Raw genomic sequence first — 23,986 nt, 5'->3', positions numbered from 1 at the left:
TATCCACTTGGGTGGCAACTTTCAGAGATCTATGAACATGAACTCCGGGATCTATGCTCCCCAACATTCTTCAGAACCCTGCCGTTAACCCTGTAATTTGCATTCAAATTTGTCCTACCAAAATGAATCACCTCACACTTATCAGGGTTAAACTCCATCTGCCACTTTTCAGCTCAGCTCTGCATCCTATCAATGTCTCTTTGCAGCCTACAACAGCCCTCCACATTATCCACGACTCCACCAATCTTGGTGTTATCAGCAAATTTACTAACCCAACCTTCAACTCCATTATCCAAGCCATTGATAAAAATCACAAATAGCAGAGGACACAGCACTGATCCCTGTGGTACACCGCTGGTGATTGGCATCCAGGATGAAAATTTACCATCTACCATCACCCTCTGTCTTCTATGTGATAGCCAGTTACTGATTCAATCAGCCAAATTTCCCTCTATGCCATGCTTCCTTACTTTCTGCATGTGCCGACCATGGGGCACCTTATCAAACGCGTTATAGAGAACCCCAAAGTGTATCATGGAGTTCATCTGACCCACAACTTTTAATAGAGTGTGGTATGGGGAGCACACGGCCCACTCTACAGGTGTGGTAGAGCAGAAATAGAAAAGTATTTTTTCAAGCAAAACAATGTTCATTCTATGAACTTAAGTTCACCTTTTTAAAACATACAGTGAACATCTTAGCAACCATCAATTCAAATACAACTCCCAAAATATACAACACTAAGTAATCCTTAATAACTTCCCAAACAACATCCAGAAGACCGAAGAAACACCTTTTAACAGAAGCACATGAGATTTATATTCACTCCTGAGAACATTTATAATTCTGAATTCACCAAATGATCAAGAGATAGTATTTTCATGGCAGACAGAACAAGAGTACACCTACTCTGTCTGGCTTCAGCTCCAACACTGAAAACAAAACTAAACCACACCCTGCAGCAAACAGCCTAAAACAAAAGTGGAAAGCTGACAGACAGCCCAGCTCCACCCACTCTCTGACATCACTGCAGTAGTAAACACCCATTTCTTAAAGGAACTCTCACTATAGATATTTATATACACACCCATTTATAAACACCCATTTCTTAAAGGTACTCTCACATGACACCTCCCCCCTAGAAAAAAAAGTAAACCATCAACTTCAAGATGGTTTCATTTTTCATCTTTTCACTATCTTTTAAGAAATGCACACAGAAACATACATTTTTGTTTCAAAAAACAACACACGCAAACAGTTATAATAATATAGTCCATTTTTTCCCCTTCTTCCTCCAACTGGAATCCCTCTCGATTGACAGTCTCTTTGAACAAGAAAATCTCTGCACGATCCATCCATTTCTCTATGCCTCGGCATTTCTCTTTAAAGTCTGATACTTTAGTTCAATCTGATCATAGAGTCCCTTGTAATTTTCCAACACAGGAGCATTGGTTATCACAGCTTTCAGGCAGTCAAATGCCTGTTGAAAGTCCGCTGTCCACTGAAACTTTAAATGTTTCTTCAGTAAGTCCACCAGTGGAGCAACCACACTATGAAAGTTTTTCACAAATGTTCAATTTCAAAATGTTCAAAATGTTCATGCCGAGAAATCACATTATTTCCGTTTGTAATGAGGGTATTGGAAACTCCTCAATAACTGTTGTCTTCACATCCCGTGTGACCATTCAACCCTGTCCGATTGCATGGCTAAGCAAAGTGACTTGGGCTTTTCCAAATTCACTTTTGGCGAGGTTTATCACCAAACCCGTCTCCTGAAGTCGATCGAATAACTCCATCAGATGTTTTAAATGTTCTTTCCATGTCTGGCTGAAAATTACCAGATCATCGATGTGCACCGCACAATTGGGTAATCCTGAAACAACGTTGTTAGTTAACATTTGAAATGTGGCTGGGGCGTTTTTCATGCAAAATGGCATAACTTTGAATTGGTATATACCATCTGGTGTCACAAAAGCTGAAATCTCCTTCGCCTTTCGGATAAAGGTACCTGCCAGTAACCTTTAAGTCAATCTAGTTTCGAAATAAAAGCTGATTGTCCCATTTTCTCAATGCAATCCTCCAAACGTGGGATAGGATAAGAGTCCATTCTTGTAACTGCATTCACCTTTCTATAGTCCACACAGAACCATTGGGTAATCTGGTTTTCGTATCATCACTATGGGTGAGCTCCATTGGCTGCAACCCACTTCAATTATGTCATTTTTAAGCATACTCTCAATCACTTTGTGAACGTGTGCCAATTTTAAGTCTACAAGGATGTTGCTTGATTGGAACAGCATTTCCCACATCATGTATAGCCATTTTAGTACTTCCCAATTTATCTCTACAAAGTTGCCCACGTGATATCAATAACTCTTTCAGGTCAGTTCGTTTTTCCTCTGGAAGGTACATCAACAATTTATCCCAAATTTTAAGAACATCCTCGTTTTCCAATTTAATTTGAGGTATGTCAAATTCCAAGTCATCTGGATTTGGTTCGTCACTTTGAGTTAGAATCATTAAAACCTCCTCCTTTTTCTCTCCTTCCCTTTCAAAGTACCTTTTAAGCATATTCACATGACACACTCGGTGAATCTTCCTTCTATCTGGTGTTTTACCACTAATTCACCTCACTTAATTTCCTTTCAATCTGATAAGGTCCACAAAACCTTGCTTTTAAAGGTTCACCTACCACTGGTAACAATACTAAAACTTTATCTCCACAGGCAAAACTACGAACTTTGGATTTCTTGTGCGCTACCCATTTCATCACATTTGGTGCAACCTTTAATGTTGTCTCGCCAATTTACGTGCTCTATTTACTCGTTCCCTAAAATTTGACACGTAATCCAATAATGTAATTTCCGATTTCTCACTCACCAATTTTTCCTTAATCAATTTAAGTGGTCCTCTTACCACATGACCAAAAATTAGTTCAAAAGGACTAAATTTGTTTGATTCATTCGGTGCATCCCTAATTGCAAACAGTACGAATGGATTTCCTTTATCCCAATCCTCTGGATAAATGTGATAATAAGCCCTCAACATTGTCTTTAATGTCTGATGCCACCTTTCTATTGCTCACTGCGATTCTGGATGGTACGCAGTTGATTTAAATTGTTTTATTCCTGAGCTACCCATAACTTCTTTGAATAACCTTGAGGTAAAATTTGATCCTTGATCTGATTGTATTTCTGTGGGTAGTCCATATGTAGCAAACAATTTAAGTAACTCCTCCACAATCTTTTTAGCTGTAATATTACATACTGGAATGGCCTCTGGAAACCTAGTAGACACATCCATTGTCGTCAAAAGATATTGATTCCCACTTTTTGTTTTCGGAAGCGGTGTTAAGCAATCAATTAGGACCCGTGTAAAAGGTTCCTCAAATGCTGAAATGGGCATTAAGGGCACTGGTTTTATCACTGCTTGAGGTTTCCCTATCACTTGACATGTGTGACATGATCGACAAAATGTAACTACATCTTTATGTAGTCCAGGCCAATAAAAATGTTTTTGGATTTTAGCTTGTGTTTTCCTTATTCCCAAATGACCTCCCACTGGTACCTCATGTGCAACTCACAACACCTCCTTTCCATACGCTAACGGCAATACTACTCGATGAATTTCTGCTTACTTTTCATCCGCCTGCATATGTAAAGGTCTCCATTTTCTCATCAAGACATCACTTTTACGGTAATAATACTCTGGTGTACACTCAGATTCCTCTTCCGTGTATGCTTTCTGATACATCCGTTTTATTTCTATATCTTTTTGTTGTAACTCCGCCAATTTTCCTGAACTAAAATTATCCGCCTGATCCTCCACCTGTTCTTATTCTTTTTCAACCACCTGATCAAAAATCGTTTCTGACAATTGCACTTCAGCGTCATCTTCACTCTTTGATTTCTCCTCTTGTTTTAATCTGTGACTTTGCGACCTTGTCACTACACAATCCGGAAAAATCCCAGGATATTCGTCCTTCAACACTTCAGTTGTCTGATTTTCCACTGGCTTATCAACCACAGTAGGCATCACTCCCACCTGCGATCCAGCTATATCATTACCCAAGATAAACTGTATTCCTGGACAAGATAGTTTCTTTATTACTCCTACTACCACTTCACCACTCTTCACTGGACTTTCCAACCTTACCTTATATAATGGAACACTACTCTTCTCACCCTGAATTCCACATATTACCACCTTTTCTGGCAACATTCTTCCCAAACTACATTACTCCTCATATCTTACCATTAAAGATTGACAATCTCTTAAAATTGTGACTTCTTTACCTGCTCCTCCTGATACACATGAGTAAACGTTACCTACATAAGTAAATTCTTTAAACAGATCTGGCACCCTCTTATCAATCACCTCTCGATCAGGCTGTACAGTCTTTTGCACCTCATTCGCTTCACTTGGGCTTTCCTTTACCACTTTAACAAACCCCACTGTCTTATCCTGTTTTACCGCATCAGCCTTCCCAGTGCTTTTCTTCAACCACCAACACTGTGACTTTACATGGCCTAGTTTATTACAGTGACAACATTTGATATTTTTCATTTCTTTTCCACCGTCCTGGATTTACTTTTTAGTCTGAGGTACACCCTCCTTATTATCTCCCATCAGATCACCTTTACTTTTAGCACTTGAGTATTTCTCACAGGCTGAAACAGATGGCGGAAACCAAGCTTTGATTTATGAACTAATTCATAATCATCTGCCATTTCTGCTGCTAATCTCGCAGTTTCAACCCTCTGTTCTTCCACATGAGTTCTCACTACATCAGGAATTGAATTTTTAAACTCCTCCAAAAGTATAATTTCTCAGAGCTTCATACATTTGGTCTATTTTCAAAGCCCTTACCACCTATCAAAATTACTCTGTTTGATTCTTTCAACCTCCATGTATGTTTGACATGTATGTCTTTCCTTAAATTTCTAAAACGTTGTCTGTAGGCTTCAGGCAGTAGTTCATATGCACCTAAGATGGATATTTTCACCTTCTCATACGACCCAGATGCCTCCTCCGGTAGTGATGCAAACACTTCACTAGCTCTACCAATCAGCTTTGTTTGAATCAGTAATACCCACATGTCCTGTGGCCATTTCATTTTTTAGCAACCTTCTCAAATGAAATGAAAAAGGCTTCTGCCTCCTTCTCGTCAAACCTTGGCAATGCTTGGACATATTTAAATAGATCCCCACCAAGCCTTCGGCTATGACGCTCATTCTCACTGTCCTCATCACTATCATGCAACTGTACGTTTCCCTTTACGCCTGCCAATTTTAACTGACTGTCATGTTTCATGGCCGTTTTCTGAAGTTCAAACTCTCTCACTTTATCTTTTACCCTGATCTGTATCTCCCTTTCTCTTTCTTTTTGTTCTGCTAGGGCTATTATTTCTGTTTTCCTTTCTTCTCACTCTTTTTCCTCTCTCTCTCTTTCGTATTCAAGCTGCTTTCATTCTTTCTCATGTTCCATTTGTTTAATTTGTAATTGAATTTTTGCCATTTCCAATGAGTCAACCTGTATCTCAGGCAACTTTAAATGCATAGCCACCGCCATAACTACCTCACCATTTTGCATTTTATCAGGTAATGTTAACTGCAATGTTTTTGCCAAATCTAACAGTCTGAACATAGAACATAGAACATAGAAAAATACAGCACAGAACAGGCCCTTTGGTCCACAATGTTGTGCCGAACTTTTGTCCGAGATTAAGAACAAATTAATCTACACCCCATCATTTTACCGTAATCCATGTACCTATACAATAGCCACTTGAAGGTCCCTAATGTTTCCGACTCAACTACTTCCACAGGCAGTGCATTCCATGTCCCCACTAATCTCGGGATAAAGAACCTACCTCTGACATCCCCCCTATATCTTTCACCATTCACCTTAAATTTATGTCCCCTTCTAATGGTTATTTCCACCCAGGGAAAAAGTCTCTGACTGTCTACTCTATCTATTCCCCATATCATCTGATGAACCTCTATCAAGTCGCCCCTCATCCTTCTCCATTCAAATGAGAAAAGGCCTAGCACCCTCAACCTTTCTGCTTTTAGCCTCTGTCCGTCTCTACCACCAAAAACTTCAGAGCCTCTGAAAGAGCCATTGTCCACAACACACTCCCTACTTAAACTAAAATACCACACCTGAAAAGCAACCACAATATGCTCACCCCTCACATACCGGCCTATAATTCCAGGGTTATACTTATTCCCTTTCTTGAACAAGGGGACAACATTCGCCTCTCTCCAGTCTTCTGGCACTATTCCTGTCGATAGTGAGGACATAAAGATCAAAGCCAAAGGCTCAGCAGTCTCATCCCCCATCTCCCAAAGAATCCTAGGATATATCCCATCAGGCCCGGGGACTTATCTATCCTCAGGCTTCTCAAAATTTCTAACACATCTTCCTTCCGAATATCTACCTCCTCCAGCCTACCAGCCTGTATCGCACTATCCTCCTCAACAACATGGCCCCTCGCCTTTGTGAACACTGAAGAAAAGTATTCATTTAGAGCCTCTCCTATATCTTCAGACTCCATGCACACGTTCCCACTACAGTCCTTGACCGGCCCTAACTTCACCTTGGTCATTCTTTTATTCCTCACATAAAAAGCCTTGGGGTTTTCCTTGATCCTACCCGCCAATGACTTCTCATGCCCCCTCCTAGTTCCCCTAAGCCCTTTCTTGAGCTCCTTCCTAGCTATCTTGTATCCCTCAAGTGCTCTAACTGAACCTTGTTTTCTCATCCTTTCATAAGCCCCATTCTTCCTCTTGACAAGACATTCAACCTCTTTTGTAAACCATGGTTCCCTCACTCGACCATTTCCTCCCTGCCTGACAGGGACATACATATCAAGGGCATGCAGCATTTGCTCCTTGAACAAGCACCACATCTCAATTGTGCCTATCCCTGACAGTTCCTGTTTCCATCTTATGCTCCCCAATCCTTGCCTAATCGCATCGTAATTACCCTTCCCCCAGTTATAAACCTTGCCCTGCCGTATCTTTAAGTTCACAAAGCCAATCCAATAGATAGACTTTTATCCCCCTCGAGCCCCCAATTTGTTATGGGCCAGGATTTAGAGAACCCTAAAGTGTATCATGGAGTTCACCTGACCCAAACTTTTAATAGATTGTGGTATGGAGAGCCCATGGCCCCCTCTACAGGTGTGTTAGAGCAGAAATGGAAAAGTATTTTTAAAGCAATACAATGTTTATTCTATGAACTCAAGTTAACCTTTTTAAAACACACAGTGAACATCTTAGCATCCACCAATTTAAATACAACCCCCAAAGAACACAACACTAAGTAATTCTTAATAACTTCCCAAACAACATCCATAAGACAGAAGAAACACCTTTTAACAGAACGACATTAAGTTTACATTCACTACTGAGAGCATTCATAATTCTGAATTCACCAAATGATCAAGAGATAGTATTTTCATGACAGAGAGAACAACATTACACCTGCTCTGCCTGGCGTCAGCTCCAACACTGAAAACGAAACTAAAACACACCCTGCAGCAAACAGCCTAAAACAAAAGTAAAAAGCTGACAGACAGCCCAGCTCTGCCCACTCTCTGACATCACTACAGATATTTATATACACCCCCATTTATAAACATCCATTTCTTAAAGGAACTCTCACATGACAAACGCCTTACTAAAATCCATGTATACGACATCAACTGCTCTATCTTCATCTATGTACTTAGTTACCTCCTCAAACAATAAAATCAAACTTGTGAGGCAAGACTTACCCCTCATAAATCCGTGCTGACTATCCTGGATTAAGCTATATCTTTCCAAATGATCATAAATCCTATCCCTCAGGACCCTTTGAATAATTTACCTATGACCGAAATGGGACTAACCGGCCTATAATTCCAGGGTTATACTTATTCCCTTTCTTGAACAAGGGGACAACATTCGCCTCTCTCCAGTCTTCTGGCACTATTCCTGTCGATAGTGAGGACATAAAGATCAAAGCCAAAGGCTCAGCAGTCTCATCCCCCATCTCCCAAAGAATCCTAGGATATATCCCATCAGGCCCGGGGACTTATCTATCCTCAGGCTTCTCAAAATTTCTAACACATCTTCCTTCCGAATATCTACCTCCTCCAGCCTACCAGCCTGTATCGCACTATCCTCCTCAACAACATGGCCCCTCGCCTTTGTGAACACTGAAGAAAAGTATTCATTTAGAGCCTCTCCTATATCTTCAGACTCCATGCACACGTTCCCACTACAGTCCTTGACCGGCCCTAACTTCACCTTGGTCATTCTTTTATTCCTCACATAAAAAGCCTTGGGGTTTTCCTTGATCCTACCCGCCAATGACTTCTCATGCCCCCTCCTAGTTCCCCTAAGCCCTTTCTTGAGCTCCTTCCTAGCTATCTTGTATCCCTCAAGTGCCCTAACTGAACCTTGTTTTCTCATCCTTTCATAAGCCCCATTCTTCCTCTTGACAAGACATTCAACCTCTTTTGTAAACCATGGTTCCCTCACTCGACCATTTCCTCCCTGCCTGACAGGGACATACATATCAAGGGCATGCAGCATTTGCTCCTTGAACAAGCACCACATCTCAATTGTGCCTATCCCTGACAGTTCCTGTTTCCATCTTATGCTCCCCAATCCTTGCCTAATCGCATCGTAATTACCCTTCCCCCAGTTATAAACCTTGCCCTGACGTATGTTCCTTTCCCTCTCCATTGCTATAGTGAAAGTCACCGGCTTGTGCTCACTATCTCCAAAGTGCTCTCCCACAACCAAATCTAACACTTGGGGCATGCAGTGATGGCGGTGAATCCTGATGCCCGGGCATCCTGGTGCGCTTGGTCCAGATTGACATTTATACTGTGTGTTACCTGGGTGCACAGGACATCTGTCACAGTGTGGAGATCCCAGACATGTCCTCGATGGGCCGCTGGAAATACCCAGAGGCATAAAAGTGCAGGGCGACCATCACCTTGACGGCCAAAGGGAGCGGGTATCCGCATCCATACCCCATGCCAGTTGCGCTATCATCTGACACAAATGGCACATGGTCTCCCCGGTTAGTCAAAATCTTTGGTGGCACAGGTGGTCCGGTATCTCCTTGAATGACAAGTGCTGACGGTATACACGTGGCCTGACGTGGAGCTTCCTTCGCATCCCTGCTCGGCCTGTTGGAGGGCTGGCACTTGAGCCTCACCGGCTGGCCCTTGCTCTTATGCAGGGTCTTCCCCGAGTAGGCCCTGTGCCTCCAGCCTCATTGCATCCAGGAAGATAGCAATCTTTCCTGCTCTATTAATTCTCTGCAGGGGTTGGGAAAGGGAAGACATGTTAGCAAGATGAGTAATCGGGGCTGTTTAGCACAGGGCTAAATCGCTGACTTTGAAAGCAGACCGAGGCAGGCCAGCAGCACGGTTCGATTCCCGTAACAGCCTCCCCGAACAGGCGCCGGAATGTGGCGACTAGGGGCTTTTCACAGTAGCTTCATTTGAAGCCTACTTGTGACAATAAGCAAATTTCATTTTCATTTCATTTCATTTTCAATCGCTTGCCCACCCAGATCCAACAGGCTACATGGTGACCCTCAGTTGCACTTCAGCTCCACTCCACCCCCACACCTCAGCTGTGCCCCAATATGTTGCCTTCCACGCTGCATCCCTGTCCCCATCAGTGAGTGGCACTGGGCCTATGATGTGGGGAGCCTCTATCCTCACCACCTATCCCTGTCAACAGAGGTACTGGTGGCTGCCGAAACCCGTGTCGGCGATAGGCTCTGTGACCCTTTTCCTGTCTCCCCAGTGGTAAATACTGTGGGTATCCTCATTGGGTGGGCCGTATTTTATCCCGCCAGCAGGGTTGCATTTGGCTGTGTGGTGGAAAGGGTCTGGTTTATTTAGACTTTCAGAAGGCTTTCGACATGGTCTCACATAGTAGATTACTATGTAAAGTTAAAGCGCATGGGATTGCGGGTAGTGTCTTGAGATGGATTGAAAGCTGGTTAGCAGATAGGAAACAAAAAGTGGCAGAAACGGGTCTATTTCCAATTGGCAGGCAGTGACTAGTGGGGTACCGCAGGGATATGTGCTCGGACCCCAACTGTTCACATTGTATATTAATGATTTGAACAAGGGAACTAAGTGTATTATCTCCAAATTTGCAGATGATACAAAGTTGGATGGGAGGGTGAGCTGTGAGGAGGATGCAGAGATGCTTCAGCGGGATTTGGACAGGCTGAGTGAGTGGGCATATGCATTGCAGATGCAATATACGTGGATAAATGTGAAGTTATCCATTTCGGTGGCAAAAATAAGATTATTATTTGAATAGGTGTAAAATGAGAGAGGTCGATACTCAGTGAGACCTTAGCGTCCTCGTGCACCAGTCACTGAAAGTAAGTGCGTAGGTACAGCAGGCAGTAAAGAAGACAAATGGTATGTTGACATTCAAAGCGAGAGGACTTGAGTATAGGAATAGGAATGTTTTAACTTCAATTGTATAGGTTTTTCGAGGAGGTCACTAAGATGATTGATGCAGGTAGGGCAGTAGATGTTGTCTATATGGACTTCAGTAAGGCCTTTGACAAGGTCCCTCATGGTAGACTAGCACAAAAGGTGAAGTCACACGGGATCAGGGGTGAGCTAGCAAGGTGGATACAGAACTGGCTAGGCCATAGAAGGCAGAGAGTAGCAATGGAGGGATGCTTTTCTAATTGGAGGGCTGTGACCAGTGGTGTTCCACAGGGATCAGTGCTGGGACCTTTGCTCTTTGTAGTATATATAAATGATTTGGAGGAAAATGTAACTGGTCTGATTAGTAAGTTTGCAGACGACACAAAGGTTGGTGGAATTGCGGATAGCGATGAGGACTGTCTGAGGATACAGCAGGATTTAGATTGTCTGGGGACTTGGGCGGAGAGATGGCAGATGGAGCTTAATCCGGACAAATGTGAGGTAATGCATTTTGGAAGGTCTAATGCAGGTAGGGAATATACAGTGAATGGTAGAACCCTCAAGAGTATTGAAAGTCAAAGAGATCTAGGAGTACAGGTCCACAGGTCATTGAAAGGGGCAACACAGGTGGAGAAGGTAGTCAAGAAGGCATACGGCATGCTTGCCTTCATTGGCCGGGGCATTGAGTATAAGAATTGGCAAGTCATGTTGCAGCTGTATAGAACCTTAGTTAGGCCACACTTGGAGTATAGTGTTCAATTCTGGTCGCCACACTACCAGAAGGATGTGGAGGCTTTAGAGAGGGTGCAGAAGAGATTTACCAGAATGTTGCCTGGTATGGAGGGCATTAGCTATGAGGAGCGATTGAATAAACTCGGTTTGTTCTCACTGGAACGAAGGAGGTTGAGGGGAGACCTGATAGAGGTATACAAAATTATGAGGGGCATAGACAGAGGGGTAGTCAGTGGCTTTTCCCCAGGGTAGAGGGGTCAATTACTAGGGGGCATAGGTTTAAGGTGAGAGGGGCAAGGTTTAGAGTAGATGTACGAGGCAAGTTTTTTACGCAGAGGGTAGTGGGTGCCTGGAACTCGCTACTGGAGGAGGTAGTGGAAGCAGGGACGATAGGGACATTTAAGGGGCATCTTGACAAATATATGAATAGGATGGGAATAGAAGGATACGGACCCAGGAAATGTAGAAGATTGTAGTTTAGTCGGGCAGCATGGTCGGCACGGGCTTGGAGGGCCGAAGGGTTCCTGTGCTGTACATTTCTTTGTTCTTTGTTCTTTGTTCTTTGACATTGGTGAGGCCACACCTGGAGTATTGTGTGCAGTTTTGGTGTCCTTATCTGATGAAGAATATTCTTGCTATGGAGGGAGTGCGAGTGCAGCGAAGATTTACCAGGCTGATCCCTGGGCTGGTGGGACTAAATCGGTTAGGATTATATTCATTGGAATTTAGAAAAGTGATAGATCTCATAGAAACGTAGAAAATTCTAACAGAATTTGACAGGGTAGATTCAGAAAGAATATTCCAGATGTAGGGGAATCCAGAACGAGGGGTCATAGCTTGATGATAAGGGGTAAACCTTTTAGGACTGAGGTGAGGAGAAATTTCTTCACCTAGAGTGTGGTGAATCTGTGGAGTCCGCTACTACAAAAAGTAGTTGAGGCGAAAACGTGTAATTTCAAGAAGGAATTAGATACAGCGCTTCGGTCTAAAGGTATCACGGGCTTTGGGGGCAAGGCAGGATCAGAGTATTGAATCTGATGATCAACCATGATCATAATGAATGGCGGAGCAGGCTTGAAGGGCCAAAAGGCCTCCTCTTGCTTCTATTTTCTATGTGTATGTTCCTATGTACGTCATGGTGTGCCTCCATGCTGTGTGATGTGCAGGCCATACAGATGGGGGTGAGGCCGAGAAGTGTGTATCTGCTGGGAGCGTAGATGTAGTATGATATGGGTCCTGAGTGTGAAACACTGGTTGTGACAACCTGATCAGAGGTAGGATGGATAGCATCAGGGGTGCAGTGGGCAAGCAGGGTTTGGAAACTGATGGTGGTCTGGCGGAGTGTCCTAACTGATAGTGTGACTGGTGAGGCCTAGCCCTGAGAGGGGCAGTGTACCAGGGAGGGTGCCAAAGGCCAAGGTGCATGTGTCCTTTCTTTGGGGTGACTGCTGCTATTCTCCTGCTTCCAGTGCAATGTTGAGTGCACTGAGGAGTGCCAGGTACTGGTGTGCAATTGATTGAACCTGGCCACGCCCATCCTGTTGATGGGTCAGGTGGGGTCTGAGGTGTGGCCTGGATGCGCTCCCAAATTACCAGAGGCTCTGTGAACATTGACAAGACACAGTGAGCAGTTAGCCGAGTGAGCAGCCAGGGCCCTGTAACTTGTAACGATTGAGTGCATTTAAGTCAAATGCTGCAGCAATGGCGGTCTGAGCCAGGCCACCCGATCTTGAAGGGGACACCCAGAATCCATGGAGCTGTCAGCAAGTTGTTCCCTGTTACTCCTTCTGGCCCAGGCAGCCAGCCCTCAGCAAGCGATACAATTTTTAACATTTTTCAAACTTTGCTTACCTTCTCTCTCCTCAGCAGCTATGCGACCAGTCCACGCTCGTAAATACCTGTAATAAATCGTGCCCGAGTGGCTTCTGCCTAAGAGTGGCAGAGCATCACGGAGGCCTGAAGCATAGTGGATCAAAAGTGCTAATCACAATTAAATGAATGTAAATGTCAGATTTGCATGCCGGTGTTGGTGCGGGACGTGATCTTCATTATCACCCCAGCGAGGGACTGGAGCATGGCGCCTGATTCGGCGTTGGGCACAGACCTCAATTTTTAGCCGGACGCCCGATTCTCTGCCCAATCATGGTTCACGTTTGCGGCGTCGACAGGCAGACAATTTGGTCCAGTATTATTTAAGCTGGAGCTGGATGAACTTCGGATCATCCGGGAGGCAGAGGGGGGAATAGAGAAGGGTTACAGGGAGGTAGCCACACCCAAGGTACAGGACAAGAGTAGCTGGGTTACAGTCAGGGGAAGGAAAACGAACGGGCAGACATTGCAGGGATCCATCGTGGCCGTTCCCCTTCAAAACAAGAATACCATTTTGGATGCTGTTGGGAGGGTGACCCACCGGGAGAAGACCCTAGCGGCCAGGTCTCTGGCACTGAGTCTGGCTCTATGACTCAGAAGGGAAGGGGGGAGAATAGAAAAGCAATAGTGATAGGAGACTCAATGGTTAGGGGAATGGATAGGAGATTCTGTGGTCGCGATCAAGACATCCGGAAGGGATGTTGCCTCCCGAGTGCCAGGGCCAGGGAAGTCTCGGATCGAGTCTACAGGATTCTAAAGTGGGAAGGGGAGCAACCAGAATTCGTTGTGCACATAGCTAAGACAAGGGATGAGGATCTAAATGTGATTTTACGGAGTTAGGTTGGAAGCTAAAGAGCAGGACAAGCAGAGTAGTGATCTCAGGATTGCTACCGGTGCCACGTGCAAGTGAGACAAGGAACAGACAGCGAGTGCAGCTGAACACGTGGCTGCAGGGCTGGGGCAGGTGGGAAGGCTTCAGATATGTGGATCATTGGGATATCTTCTGGGGAAGGTGGGATCTGTACAGGAAGGGCGAATTGCACCTAAACTTTAGAGGCACCAATATCCTGGGTGGGAGGTTTGCTCGAGCTCTTCGGGATGGTTTAAACTAGTTTGGCAGGGGGGTGGGAACCAGAGCTATGGATCAGAGGATAGGGTAGCTGTTGAACAGGCAGAAATATTATGCAGCAAGTCTGTGAGGAAGGATAGGCAGTTGATGAGGCAAAGTTGCACTCAGTGGAATGGGTTAATGTTTGTCTGTTTCAATGCAAGGAGTGTCAAGAATAAGGGAGATGAACTTAGAGCATGGATCAGTACTTGGACCTACGATGTTGTGGCCATTACGGAGACATAGATTTCACAGGGGCAGGAATGGTTGTTAGGTGTTCCAAGGGGTTAAATGTTTTCAGACGAATAGGGAGGAAGGTAAAAGAGGAGGGGGCGTGGTACTGTTAAATTAGGGAGTGCACCACAGCTGCAGGAAAGGAGTTAGTTGAGGAGGGTTTGTCTACTGAGTCAGTATGGGTGGAAGTCAGAAACAAGAAAGGAGCAGCCATTTTATTTTTCTATAGACCCCCCAATAGCAGCAGAGAGATGGAGGAACAGATTGGGCGGCAGATCTTGCAAAAGTGCAGAAGTAACAGAGTTGTTGCCATGGGTGACTTGAACTTCCCTAATATTGACTGGAACCTCCTTAGTGCAAATGGTTTGGATGAAGCAGATTTTGTCAGGTGTGTATAGGAAGGACTCCTGACTCAATATGTAGATAGGCCGACTAGGGGGGAGGCCATATTGGACTTGGTGCTCGGCAATGAACCAGGCCGGGTGTCAGATGTCTCGGTAGGAGAGCATTTCGGTGACAGTTACCACAACTCCTTGATCTTTACCATAGTCATGGAGAGGGATAGGAACACACAGTATGAGAAGGTATTTAATTGGGGGAGGGGAAATTATACTGCTATTATACAGGAGCATAAAGTGGGAACAATTGTTCTTGGAGAAATGCACAACAGTAATGTGGGGATTGTTTAAGGAGCACTTGCTGCGAGTGCTGAATAGTTTTGCCCCACTAAGACGAGGAAGGACTGGTAAGGTGAAGGAGCATTGGATGACAAGAGAAGTGGAGCGTCTAGTCAAGAGGAAGAAGGAATCTTATGTAAGGTTGAGGAAGCAAGGATCTTACCCGGCTCTAGAGGGTTACAAGGTAGCCAGGAAGGAACTCAAAAATGGACTGAGGAAAACTAAAAGGCGGCATGAAAAAGCCCTGGCGGGAAGGATTAGGGAAAACCCCAAAGCGTTTACAGACCCATCAGTCTTACATCTGTGGTGAGCAAAACATTGGAAAGGATTCTGAGAGATAGGGTTTATGATTATTTAGAAAAACATAGTTTGATTAAAGATAGTCAGCATGGCTTTGTGAGGGGCAGGTCATGCCTCACAAGCCTCATTAAATTATTTGAGGATGTGACATTGATGAAGGTTTGGTAGTGGATGTGGTGTATATGGATTTCAGTAAGGCATTTGATAAGGTCCCCGTGGTAGGCTCATTCAGAACGTGAGGGGGCATGGGATACAGGGAAACTTGGCTGTCTGGATACAGAATTGGCTGGCGAAAAGAAGACAGCGAGTGGTAGTGGATGGAAAGAATTCCGCCTGGAGGTCGGTGACCAATGGTGTCCCGCAAGGATCTGTACTGGGACCTCTGCTCTTTGTGGTTTTTATAAATGACTTGGATGAGGAAGTGAAAGGGTGGGTTAATAAGTTTGCCGATGAACAAAGGTTGGAGGAGTTGTTGATAGTGTTGAGTGCTGTTGCAGGTTACAACAGGACATTGACAGGATGCAGAGCTGGGCCTAGAAGTGGCAGATGGAGTTCAACCTTGACAAATGTGAAGTGATTCATTTTGGAAGGTCGAATTTGAATGCTGAATACAGGGTTAAAGGCAGGATTCTTGGAAGTGTGGAGGAACAGAGGGATCTTGGGGTCCACGTACATAGATCCCTCAAAGTTGCCACCCAGGTTGAAAGGGTTGTTAAGAAGGCGTATGGTGTGTTGGCTTTCATTAACAGGGGGATTGAGTATAACAGCTGCGAGGTTTTGCTGCAGCTTTATAAAACTTTAGTTAGACCACACTTGGAATATTGTGTCCAGTTCTGGTCGCCTCATTATAGGAAGGATGTGGATGCTTTGGAGAGGGTACAGAGGAGATTTACCAGGGTGCCGCCTGGACTGGAGGGCACGATTTATGAAGAAAGGTTGAGGGAGCTAGGGCTTTTCTCACTGGAACGAAGAGATGACTTGATAGCGGTGTACAAGGTGATAGAGTGGATAGCCAGAGACTTTTCCTCAGGGTAGAAATGGCTGTCACAAGGGGACATCATTTTAAGGTGATTGGAGGAAGGTCTAGGGGAGATGTCAGAGGTAGGTTCTTTACACAGAGAGTGGTGGGTGTGTGGAATGCACTTCCAGCAGAGGTGGTGGAGTCAGAGTCATTCCGGACATTTAAGCAACTCTTGGACAGGCACATGGACAGCAGTAAATTGAAGGGGTGTAGGTTAGGTTGATCTTAGATTAGGATAAATGGTTGGCACAACATCAAGGGCTAAAGGGTCAGCACTGTGCTGTCCTGTTTTATGTTCTATATTGGGAAGTGCTGATGTACTAAGGGATCTAGTTGTCCTTGTACATCAGTCAATATAAATGGAGAGGCAAGTATAGCAAGCAATTAGAAAGGCAAATTGGATGTTGACCTTCATTGCAAGAGGATTTGAGTTCAGACGTAAGACTCTCGTACTGCAGTTATCATAGATTATCATAGAATTTACAGTGCAGAAGGAGGCCATTCGGCCCATCAAGTCTGCACCGGCTCTTTGAAAGAGCACCCTACCTAAGTCCCTCCACCCTATCCCCATAACCCAGTAACCCCACCCAACACTAAGGGCAATTTAGCATGGCCAATCCACCTAACCTGCACATCTTTGGACTGTGGGAGGAAACCTGAGCCCCCGGAGGAAACCCACGCACACACGTGGAGAACGTGCAGACTCCACACAGACAGTGACCCAAGCTGGGAATCGAACCTGGGACCCTGGAGCTGTGAAGCAATTGTGCTAACCACCATGCTACCGTGCTGCCCAAATATATAGGGCCTTGAACTATTGCATGCAGCTTTGGTCTCCCTACCAAAGAAAGATGTACTTGTCATAGAGGGAGTTCAGCGGTGGTTCACTCAGCGTTGACGGGACTGTCGTAAGATTCACTAGAGTTTAGAAGGATAGGAGATGTCATAACCCACACGGGACGTAGAAGTAGCAATGATTAAACTCCCCATGAGCTTGTTGAATATGCTCTCATGTTAAAGGGGTGAGGAACCCTAAACCGTGTACAGCTAAACTTCTGTATAAAGTCGGCCAGTTTGGGTACCGACAGAGGAAAGAGCCGGCTGAAATCTTTTATGCCATGTACGTAATAGTTATTTCAATAAAACCTTAGTTTCTTCCTTCAACTCCATGTGGACTCCCTTTGTGGTCTACTAAACTGGCGACGAGGATGGGATTATTCATCCACGATGTTCAAATTTAGTGTGGAGGATGGTGTCCTGCTTTGGATTATGCGTGTCGTCGTCCAAAAGATGGAGGCGACCACACCAAAGCCACAATCAAAAAGCTGCATTTGTCTTTTCACCCATGGCATCCTCGGGTTGTTAGTCACAGACAATGGCACACCTTTTGCGAGCAAAGAGTCCTCGGGGTTTCTACAGACCAACAGGGTATGACAAATTCAGACTGCCCCGTATCTCCCAGCTTCGAATAGGCTAGCAGAGATGAGGTCTAGACTTTCAAAGGCAGATTACGAAAACAGTCTTTGGGATCTGGCCCGGTTCCTGTGTTTTTACAAGACCACCCAGCACACCATGACTGGGGTGACCCCGGCTGAGATGATGATGGGACAGACTTTGGCCCCGCCTTGGCATGGTCTTCCCTGACATCGGTGGGAAGGTGCACCACAACCAATACCTGCAAGGGCGTTGGCCCGTTTACCGTCGACCACCCAGGCTCTTTCTAACAGGTGACACAGTGTGTGTCTGAAATGTTGCAGATGGCCCCCAGTGGATCTCTTGGACTGTAATCGGCCAGACAGGGCCAGTTTCCTTCCAAGTACAAGTCCGGGGTAAAGTAATGCAAAAGCACGTGGATTACATTAGGTCCAGGCGACCAATTATTCGTAAAATTCCTCCCAAAAGGAAAAGTTTTTGTGCAGACAAACCTGATTCTTGAGCAAGCCAGATCAGAACCCCAAGAGGGTCAAGACACCGACATAAGAGCGGTCGTCGGCACAGATTCAGAGATAAGACCCAACTGTTGGTGGTCTCTGATGCAGAGTCCACAGTGCAACAGCCTGCGGCAAAGATTCCGATTCAGCGTTCTAATCAGAAGCGGTGTCCGCCTTCCCGGTACACACCACCCAATCCTGCACCGCAGGTGCACGACGTACAGCTGGAGGTGAAGCGAGTCCAGCACCCTCCATCGCCACAGTCATCGGTGAATTCTTCGGATTTTGGGGTGGGAGGGGTGTCATTACTCGCATGTGGACTTACGAAATGGCAGTGATTAAACTCCCCGTGAGCCTCGCTGAATACGAGCACGCCCCTTAAAGGGGCAGGGAGTCCTAAACCATGTATAGCTAACCTCTGTATAAAGTCGCCAGTTTGGGTACCAACTGGAGGGATACCAATAGAGGGAGAGATCCGGCTGGGATCATTCGTGCCATGTACATAATATTTATTGGAATAAAACTTTGTTTCTTTCTTCAACTCGGTGTGGTCTACTAGGGAGATCTAATTGAAATTTATAGTCAGCATGGGGGCAGATTATGCCTCAGAAACCTCATTGAATTCTTTGAGTATGTGACGAACCACATTGCTGAAGGTCGGGCAGTGGATGTGGTGTATGTGGATTTCAGTAAGGCATTTGATAAAGTCCCCCATGGTAGGCTCATTCAGAAAGTTAAGGATACAGAGAAATCTGGCTGTCTGGATACAGAATTGGCTGGCCAAAGACGACAGTGAGAGGTAGTGGATGGAAAGTATTCCGCCTGGATGTCGGTGACCAGTGGTGTCCCGCAGGGATCTGTTCTGGGACCTCTGCTCTTTGTGACTTTTATAAGTGACTTCGATGAGGAAGTGGAAGGGTGGGTTAGTAAGTTTGCCGATGACACGAAGGTTGGTGGAGTTGTAGATAGTGTCGAGGGCTGCTGCAGGTTACAACACATTGACAGGATGCAGAGCTGGGCTGAGAAGTGGCAGATGGTCGAATTTGAATGCTGAGTACAGGGTTAAAGGCAGGATTCTTGGAAGTGTGGAGGAACAGATGGATCTTGGGGTCCACGTACATAGATCCCTCAAAGTTGCCACTGTCATGTGAGAGTACCTTTAAGGAATGGGTGTTTAAGAATGTACCTTTAAGAAATAGGTGTTTATCAGTGACGTCAGAGTGTGGGTGGAGCTGTTCTGCCTGTCAGCTTTTTACTTTCGTTTTAGGGTGTTTGCTGCAGGGTGCGTTTTAGTTTTGTTTTCAGTGTTTGAGCTGAAGCCAGACAGCGCAGGTGTACTGTTGATCTCTCTGCCATGAAAAGACTATCTCTTGATCAGTTGGTGAATTCAGAATTATAAATGTTCTCAGTAGTGAATGTAAACCTAATGTGCTTCTGTTAAAAGGTGTTTCTTTTGTCTTCTGTTTGGGAAGTTATTAAGGATTACTTAGTGTTGTATTCTTTGGGGGTTGTATTTGAATTAATGGTTGCCATTAATGTACACTATATGTTTTAAAAGGTTAACTTGAGTTCATAGAATAAACATTGTTTTGCTTTAAACAAATACTTTTCCATTTCTGTTCTACCACACCTATACAGTGGGCTGTGTGCTCCCACAATCTATTAAAAGTTGGGGGTCACTTTGTGATACACTTTGGGGTTCTCTAAATCCTGGCCCTTAACACCACCCAGGTTGATAGGGTTGTTAAGAAGGCGTATGGTGTTTTGGCTTTCATTAACAAGTTTATGAGCCACAAGGTTTTGCTGCAGCTTTATAAAACCCGGGTTCGACCACACTTGGAATATTGTGTCCAGTTCTGGTCGCCTCATTACAGGAAGGATGTGGATGCTTTGGAGTGGGTGCAGAGGAGATTTACCAGGATGCTGCCTGGACTGGAGGGCATGTTTTATGAAGAAAGTTTGAGGGAGATGGGGCTTTTCTCACTGGAACGAAGAAGGAAAAGAGGTGACTTAATAGAGGTGTATAAGGTGATGAGAGGCATGAATAGAGTGGATATCCAGAGACTTTTCCCCAGGGTGGAAATGGTTGTCATGAGGAGACATAATTTTAAGGTGATTGGAGGAAGGTGTAGGGGAGATGTAAGAGGTCGGTTCTTTACACAGAGAGTGGTGGGTGCGTGGAATGCACTGCCAGCGGAGGTGGTAGAGTCAGAGTCATTAGGGACATTTACACAACTCTTCAACAGGCAGTAAATTGAAGGGGTGTAGATTAAATCATAGAATCATAGAATCTACAGTGCAGAAGGAGGACACTCGGCACATCGAGGCTGCACCGGCTCCTGGAAAGAGCACCCCTCCCAAGGACCCCACAACCCAGCAATCCCACCCAACACTGAAAGCAATTTTGGACACTCAGGACAATTTAGCATGGCCAATCCACCTAACCTGCACATCTTTGGACTGTGGGAGGAAACTAGAGCACCCGGAGGAAACCCACACACACAAGGGGAGAACGTGCAGACTCCGCATAGACAGTGACCCAAGCCAGGAATCGAACCTGGGACCCTGGAGCTTTGAAGCAATTGTGCTAACCACAATGCTACCATGCTGCCCTTGATTAGGTTGATCTTAGATTAGGATAAATGGTCAGCACAATATCGTGGGTCGATAGGCCTGTACTATGCTGTACTGTTCTATGTTTTATGTTCTAAATGTATAAAATTCTAATAGGGCTGAACAGACTAGATTCAGGGAGAATCTTTTCCTAGTTGGGAAATCTAGAACCGGGGACACAGTCTCAGGATACAGGCGAGACCATTTAGGACTGAGATACGCTCAAGAGGATGGTGAACCTGTGGAATTTTCTACCACATACGACTGTGGAGGCCGAGTCAGTGAATGTATTCAAGAAAGTGATAGATCATTTAAAAAAATTTAATGACATCAAGGGATAAGAGGAGAAAGAGGGACTATTGGATTACAGATCAGCCACGATCAAATTGAATGGTGGAGCAGGCTCATAGGGTCAAATGGGCTATTCCTGCTCCTAGTTTCTATGTGTGTTTCTTTCTATACAGACACAGAAAATGTTTGCACTTATGGGGAAGAGAAAAACTATCAATATAAGATAGTCATCAAGAAATCACAGAATTCAAAAGGAATTTATTTACCCATATTGGTGAGCGTGTGCACATTACTACATTTCTCCCAATCACAAATTCAGGCAAATAGCATTTTAAGGAGAGGTTAGAATAGATTAGTTCATGCTGACTAATTTAAGTGAACAAGGATTGGGGGAGATTCATTTGCAGCATTAACACCAGCATGGACTGGTTGGGTGGAATACCTATATTTGTGCTTTATGAAATGTAATTCTATGAATTCTTTGAGGAGGTCATGAAATTTATCAGAGAATATCTTTCTTGTCTATATAGAATGGGGAAAATTATTTTGCACATGCCTAAATATCACAATATTTAAAAGCTGGCATTGTTTCGAATAATGCATCGGGATATCCTATTTGATAATACTTATTCTTATTTTTCAGGACCATATATCTGAACCTCAATCCCCTCTGAATGGCATAAATGTAGACACTGGAATGGTTCTTATCAATCCTTTTTGCCAAGAAACAATTTTTTCAGCGAACACAGATTTTTAGAGTTGTGGTCATATGCTAAAAAAACCTGAGTAAATCTATGTGCACCAATAATAAGGTATATACCTCGATGTTTATCTGAAAAGAACAAGCTGGACTTCTTTTCCAAAACTTCACAGGTCCTTTTTACATGGGTGAAGAAGACTTTGCAACACTAATTTATCAAATTAGTCCACAGGCAATTTCTGGTCTATTCGTCTACATTTTTAAAATGTTCCTGGTTTTCACGTATATGTTTTCTGACTGATATCATATTCAGTGTTTATTTGTAAAACAAACTTGTAATTTTATGGACACCTGTAATTAAACTTGGTGCATTAGACCAGAACAATAAATGTTTTTATACACAACTGTACCAACCTGAAGTTTAATTACCGATCAATATGATTTTCATTGATTGAAACACAGTGACATAAAGTGACATGCACTTTATATGCCACTTTACAGCAGTTTAGCAGGTATAATGCACAAAATATTACAGAATCTGGACTTGAAGGTCAGTCTGTTTCCTGTAATGTTGTGTTCATGTTATCGTTGATAATTGCTGATTCAGCAAGGAACAAAATAAAGTAAAGACATTATTACTGACCCAGATTATGATGTAGTAGGCCATGATATCTGGCATTAGTTACATATGCTCTTACACAATTATACATTTTTAGGAAAAGGGCAAAGAGATGAATTTTCAGCAAGAAGAGACACCTGGATGAATAGTTTATCTCCTTAATCAATCAGAATGAAATATTGTAAAATTAACAGTGCAAGGGCACAAGGGCTGTGAAGGAAGTGTAGTTTAGAGTAAATGAATTCAATGTCAACTGACGTCTAGCAAGAGAGAAAAGAAAGGTTGAATTAAGAAAAATTAAAACACAAGTATAAACATAAAATTACATTTTAAAATCTTGAACATTCTTTGAAGAAACAGGATTCCACATTTGTAGTTCATTGTCAGAGCCCACGTCTTTTAAAGGTTGCTTACACTTGAAATTACAATTTTCCATTGTGCAATTACCTCATATTTGAAGCATCTTCCTGCCATTCAATACATTTCAACACAGCAGTGCGAGATGTTTTTCAAAGCTGAAGATGAAGCTGCACAACTCAGCAACTTTTGGAAATATTCATTTAATTCATAATCTGCACCTGAATTTGTTGTACAATCAACTGAAATAAGTGTTCACCATTAGCTTTACTGGTATTTTTGAGATCCTGTGGGGTATTTACAGAGTGGATGTGGAGAAGATATTTCCTCTTGTTGGAGAAACGAATGAGAGGTCACGGTTTAGAAAGGCAGTGGAAGCAGAATGTTTGAATATTTTTAAGGCAGAGCTCAATATTTTCTTGGTTAACAAGGAGGTGTAAGGTTAACGGGGGTAGGCAGGAATGTGGGGTTGAGTTTACAATCAGATCAGCCATGATTATATTAAATGGTGGAGAAGGCTTGAAGGGCCGAGTGGCCTATTTCTGCTGCCGATTCATATGTTTGCATGACAATTTCTGGCGCTACGTATTTCTCAATTTGTCCCAAAAGTACATTTTGTTACAACTACTTGAATGTGTGCGCAGACAATAAAAATATTGTGATTTACAGCATACGTATGCCCATGGTCTCCAGAAGATGTCTTTGTATAAATATGTCCCTTCTTCCTTATTTGCTAATTCTTTATGTTCTGTTTTTATGTTTGACTTGCACTCTTGATATCTGTCTCTGAATCTCTAGACAGATACGAATGTGAGATATCCTACTTTCAAAGACATATTTGGAAACCGGATCAAATGCCTACGCCTATAGACTTCTGGAATATGGAGTGGGATCTAATGCTTACCATGCAGGTGGTAGTGGATTGTAGGAGTTAATTGGCAAGTTACAGAGGGACATAGATATGCTACAGCGCTGGGCTTAGAGGTGGCAAATGGAGTTTAATGCAGAAAAGTGTGAGGTGATTAATTTTGGAAGGAATAACAGGAAGACAGAGTACTGGGCTAAT

The 23,986-nt window shown here is 43.9% G+C and overlaps 1 protein-coding gene across 2 annotated transcripts in view; it reads left to right on the top strand.

Annotated features, from left to right (window-relative positions):
* LOC140425369 (uncharacterized) overlaps nt 1-23,583 on the top strand; it is a 122,376-nt gene extending 98,793 nt beyond the window's left edge. For both annotated transcript variants that reach the window (XM_072509566.1, XM_072509565.1), the window contains exon 4: nt 21,888-23,583. In XM_072509566.1, coding sequence (XP_072365667.1) covers nt 21,888-22,001 — 114 coding nt within the window. In that variant the 3' untranslated portion in view covers nt 22,002-23,583. The remainder of the gene's footprint in view (nt 1-21,887) is intronic.
* Nucleotides 23,584-23,986: the final 403 nt, after the last annotated feature.

The sequence above is a fragment of the Scyliorhinus torazame genome, chromosome 6, assembly GCF_047496885.1.
Source record: "Scyliorhinus torazame isolate Kashiwa2021f chromosome 6, sScyTor2.1, whole genome shotgun sequence".
NCBI lineage: Eukaryota > Metazoa > Chordata > Chondrichthyes > Carcharhiniformes > Scyliorhinidae > Scyliorhinus > Scyliorhinus torazame.
Note: the sequence above shows the minus strand (reverse complement) of the source record. Positions and strands in the feature narration are given on the sequence as shown.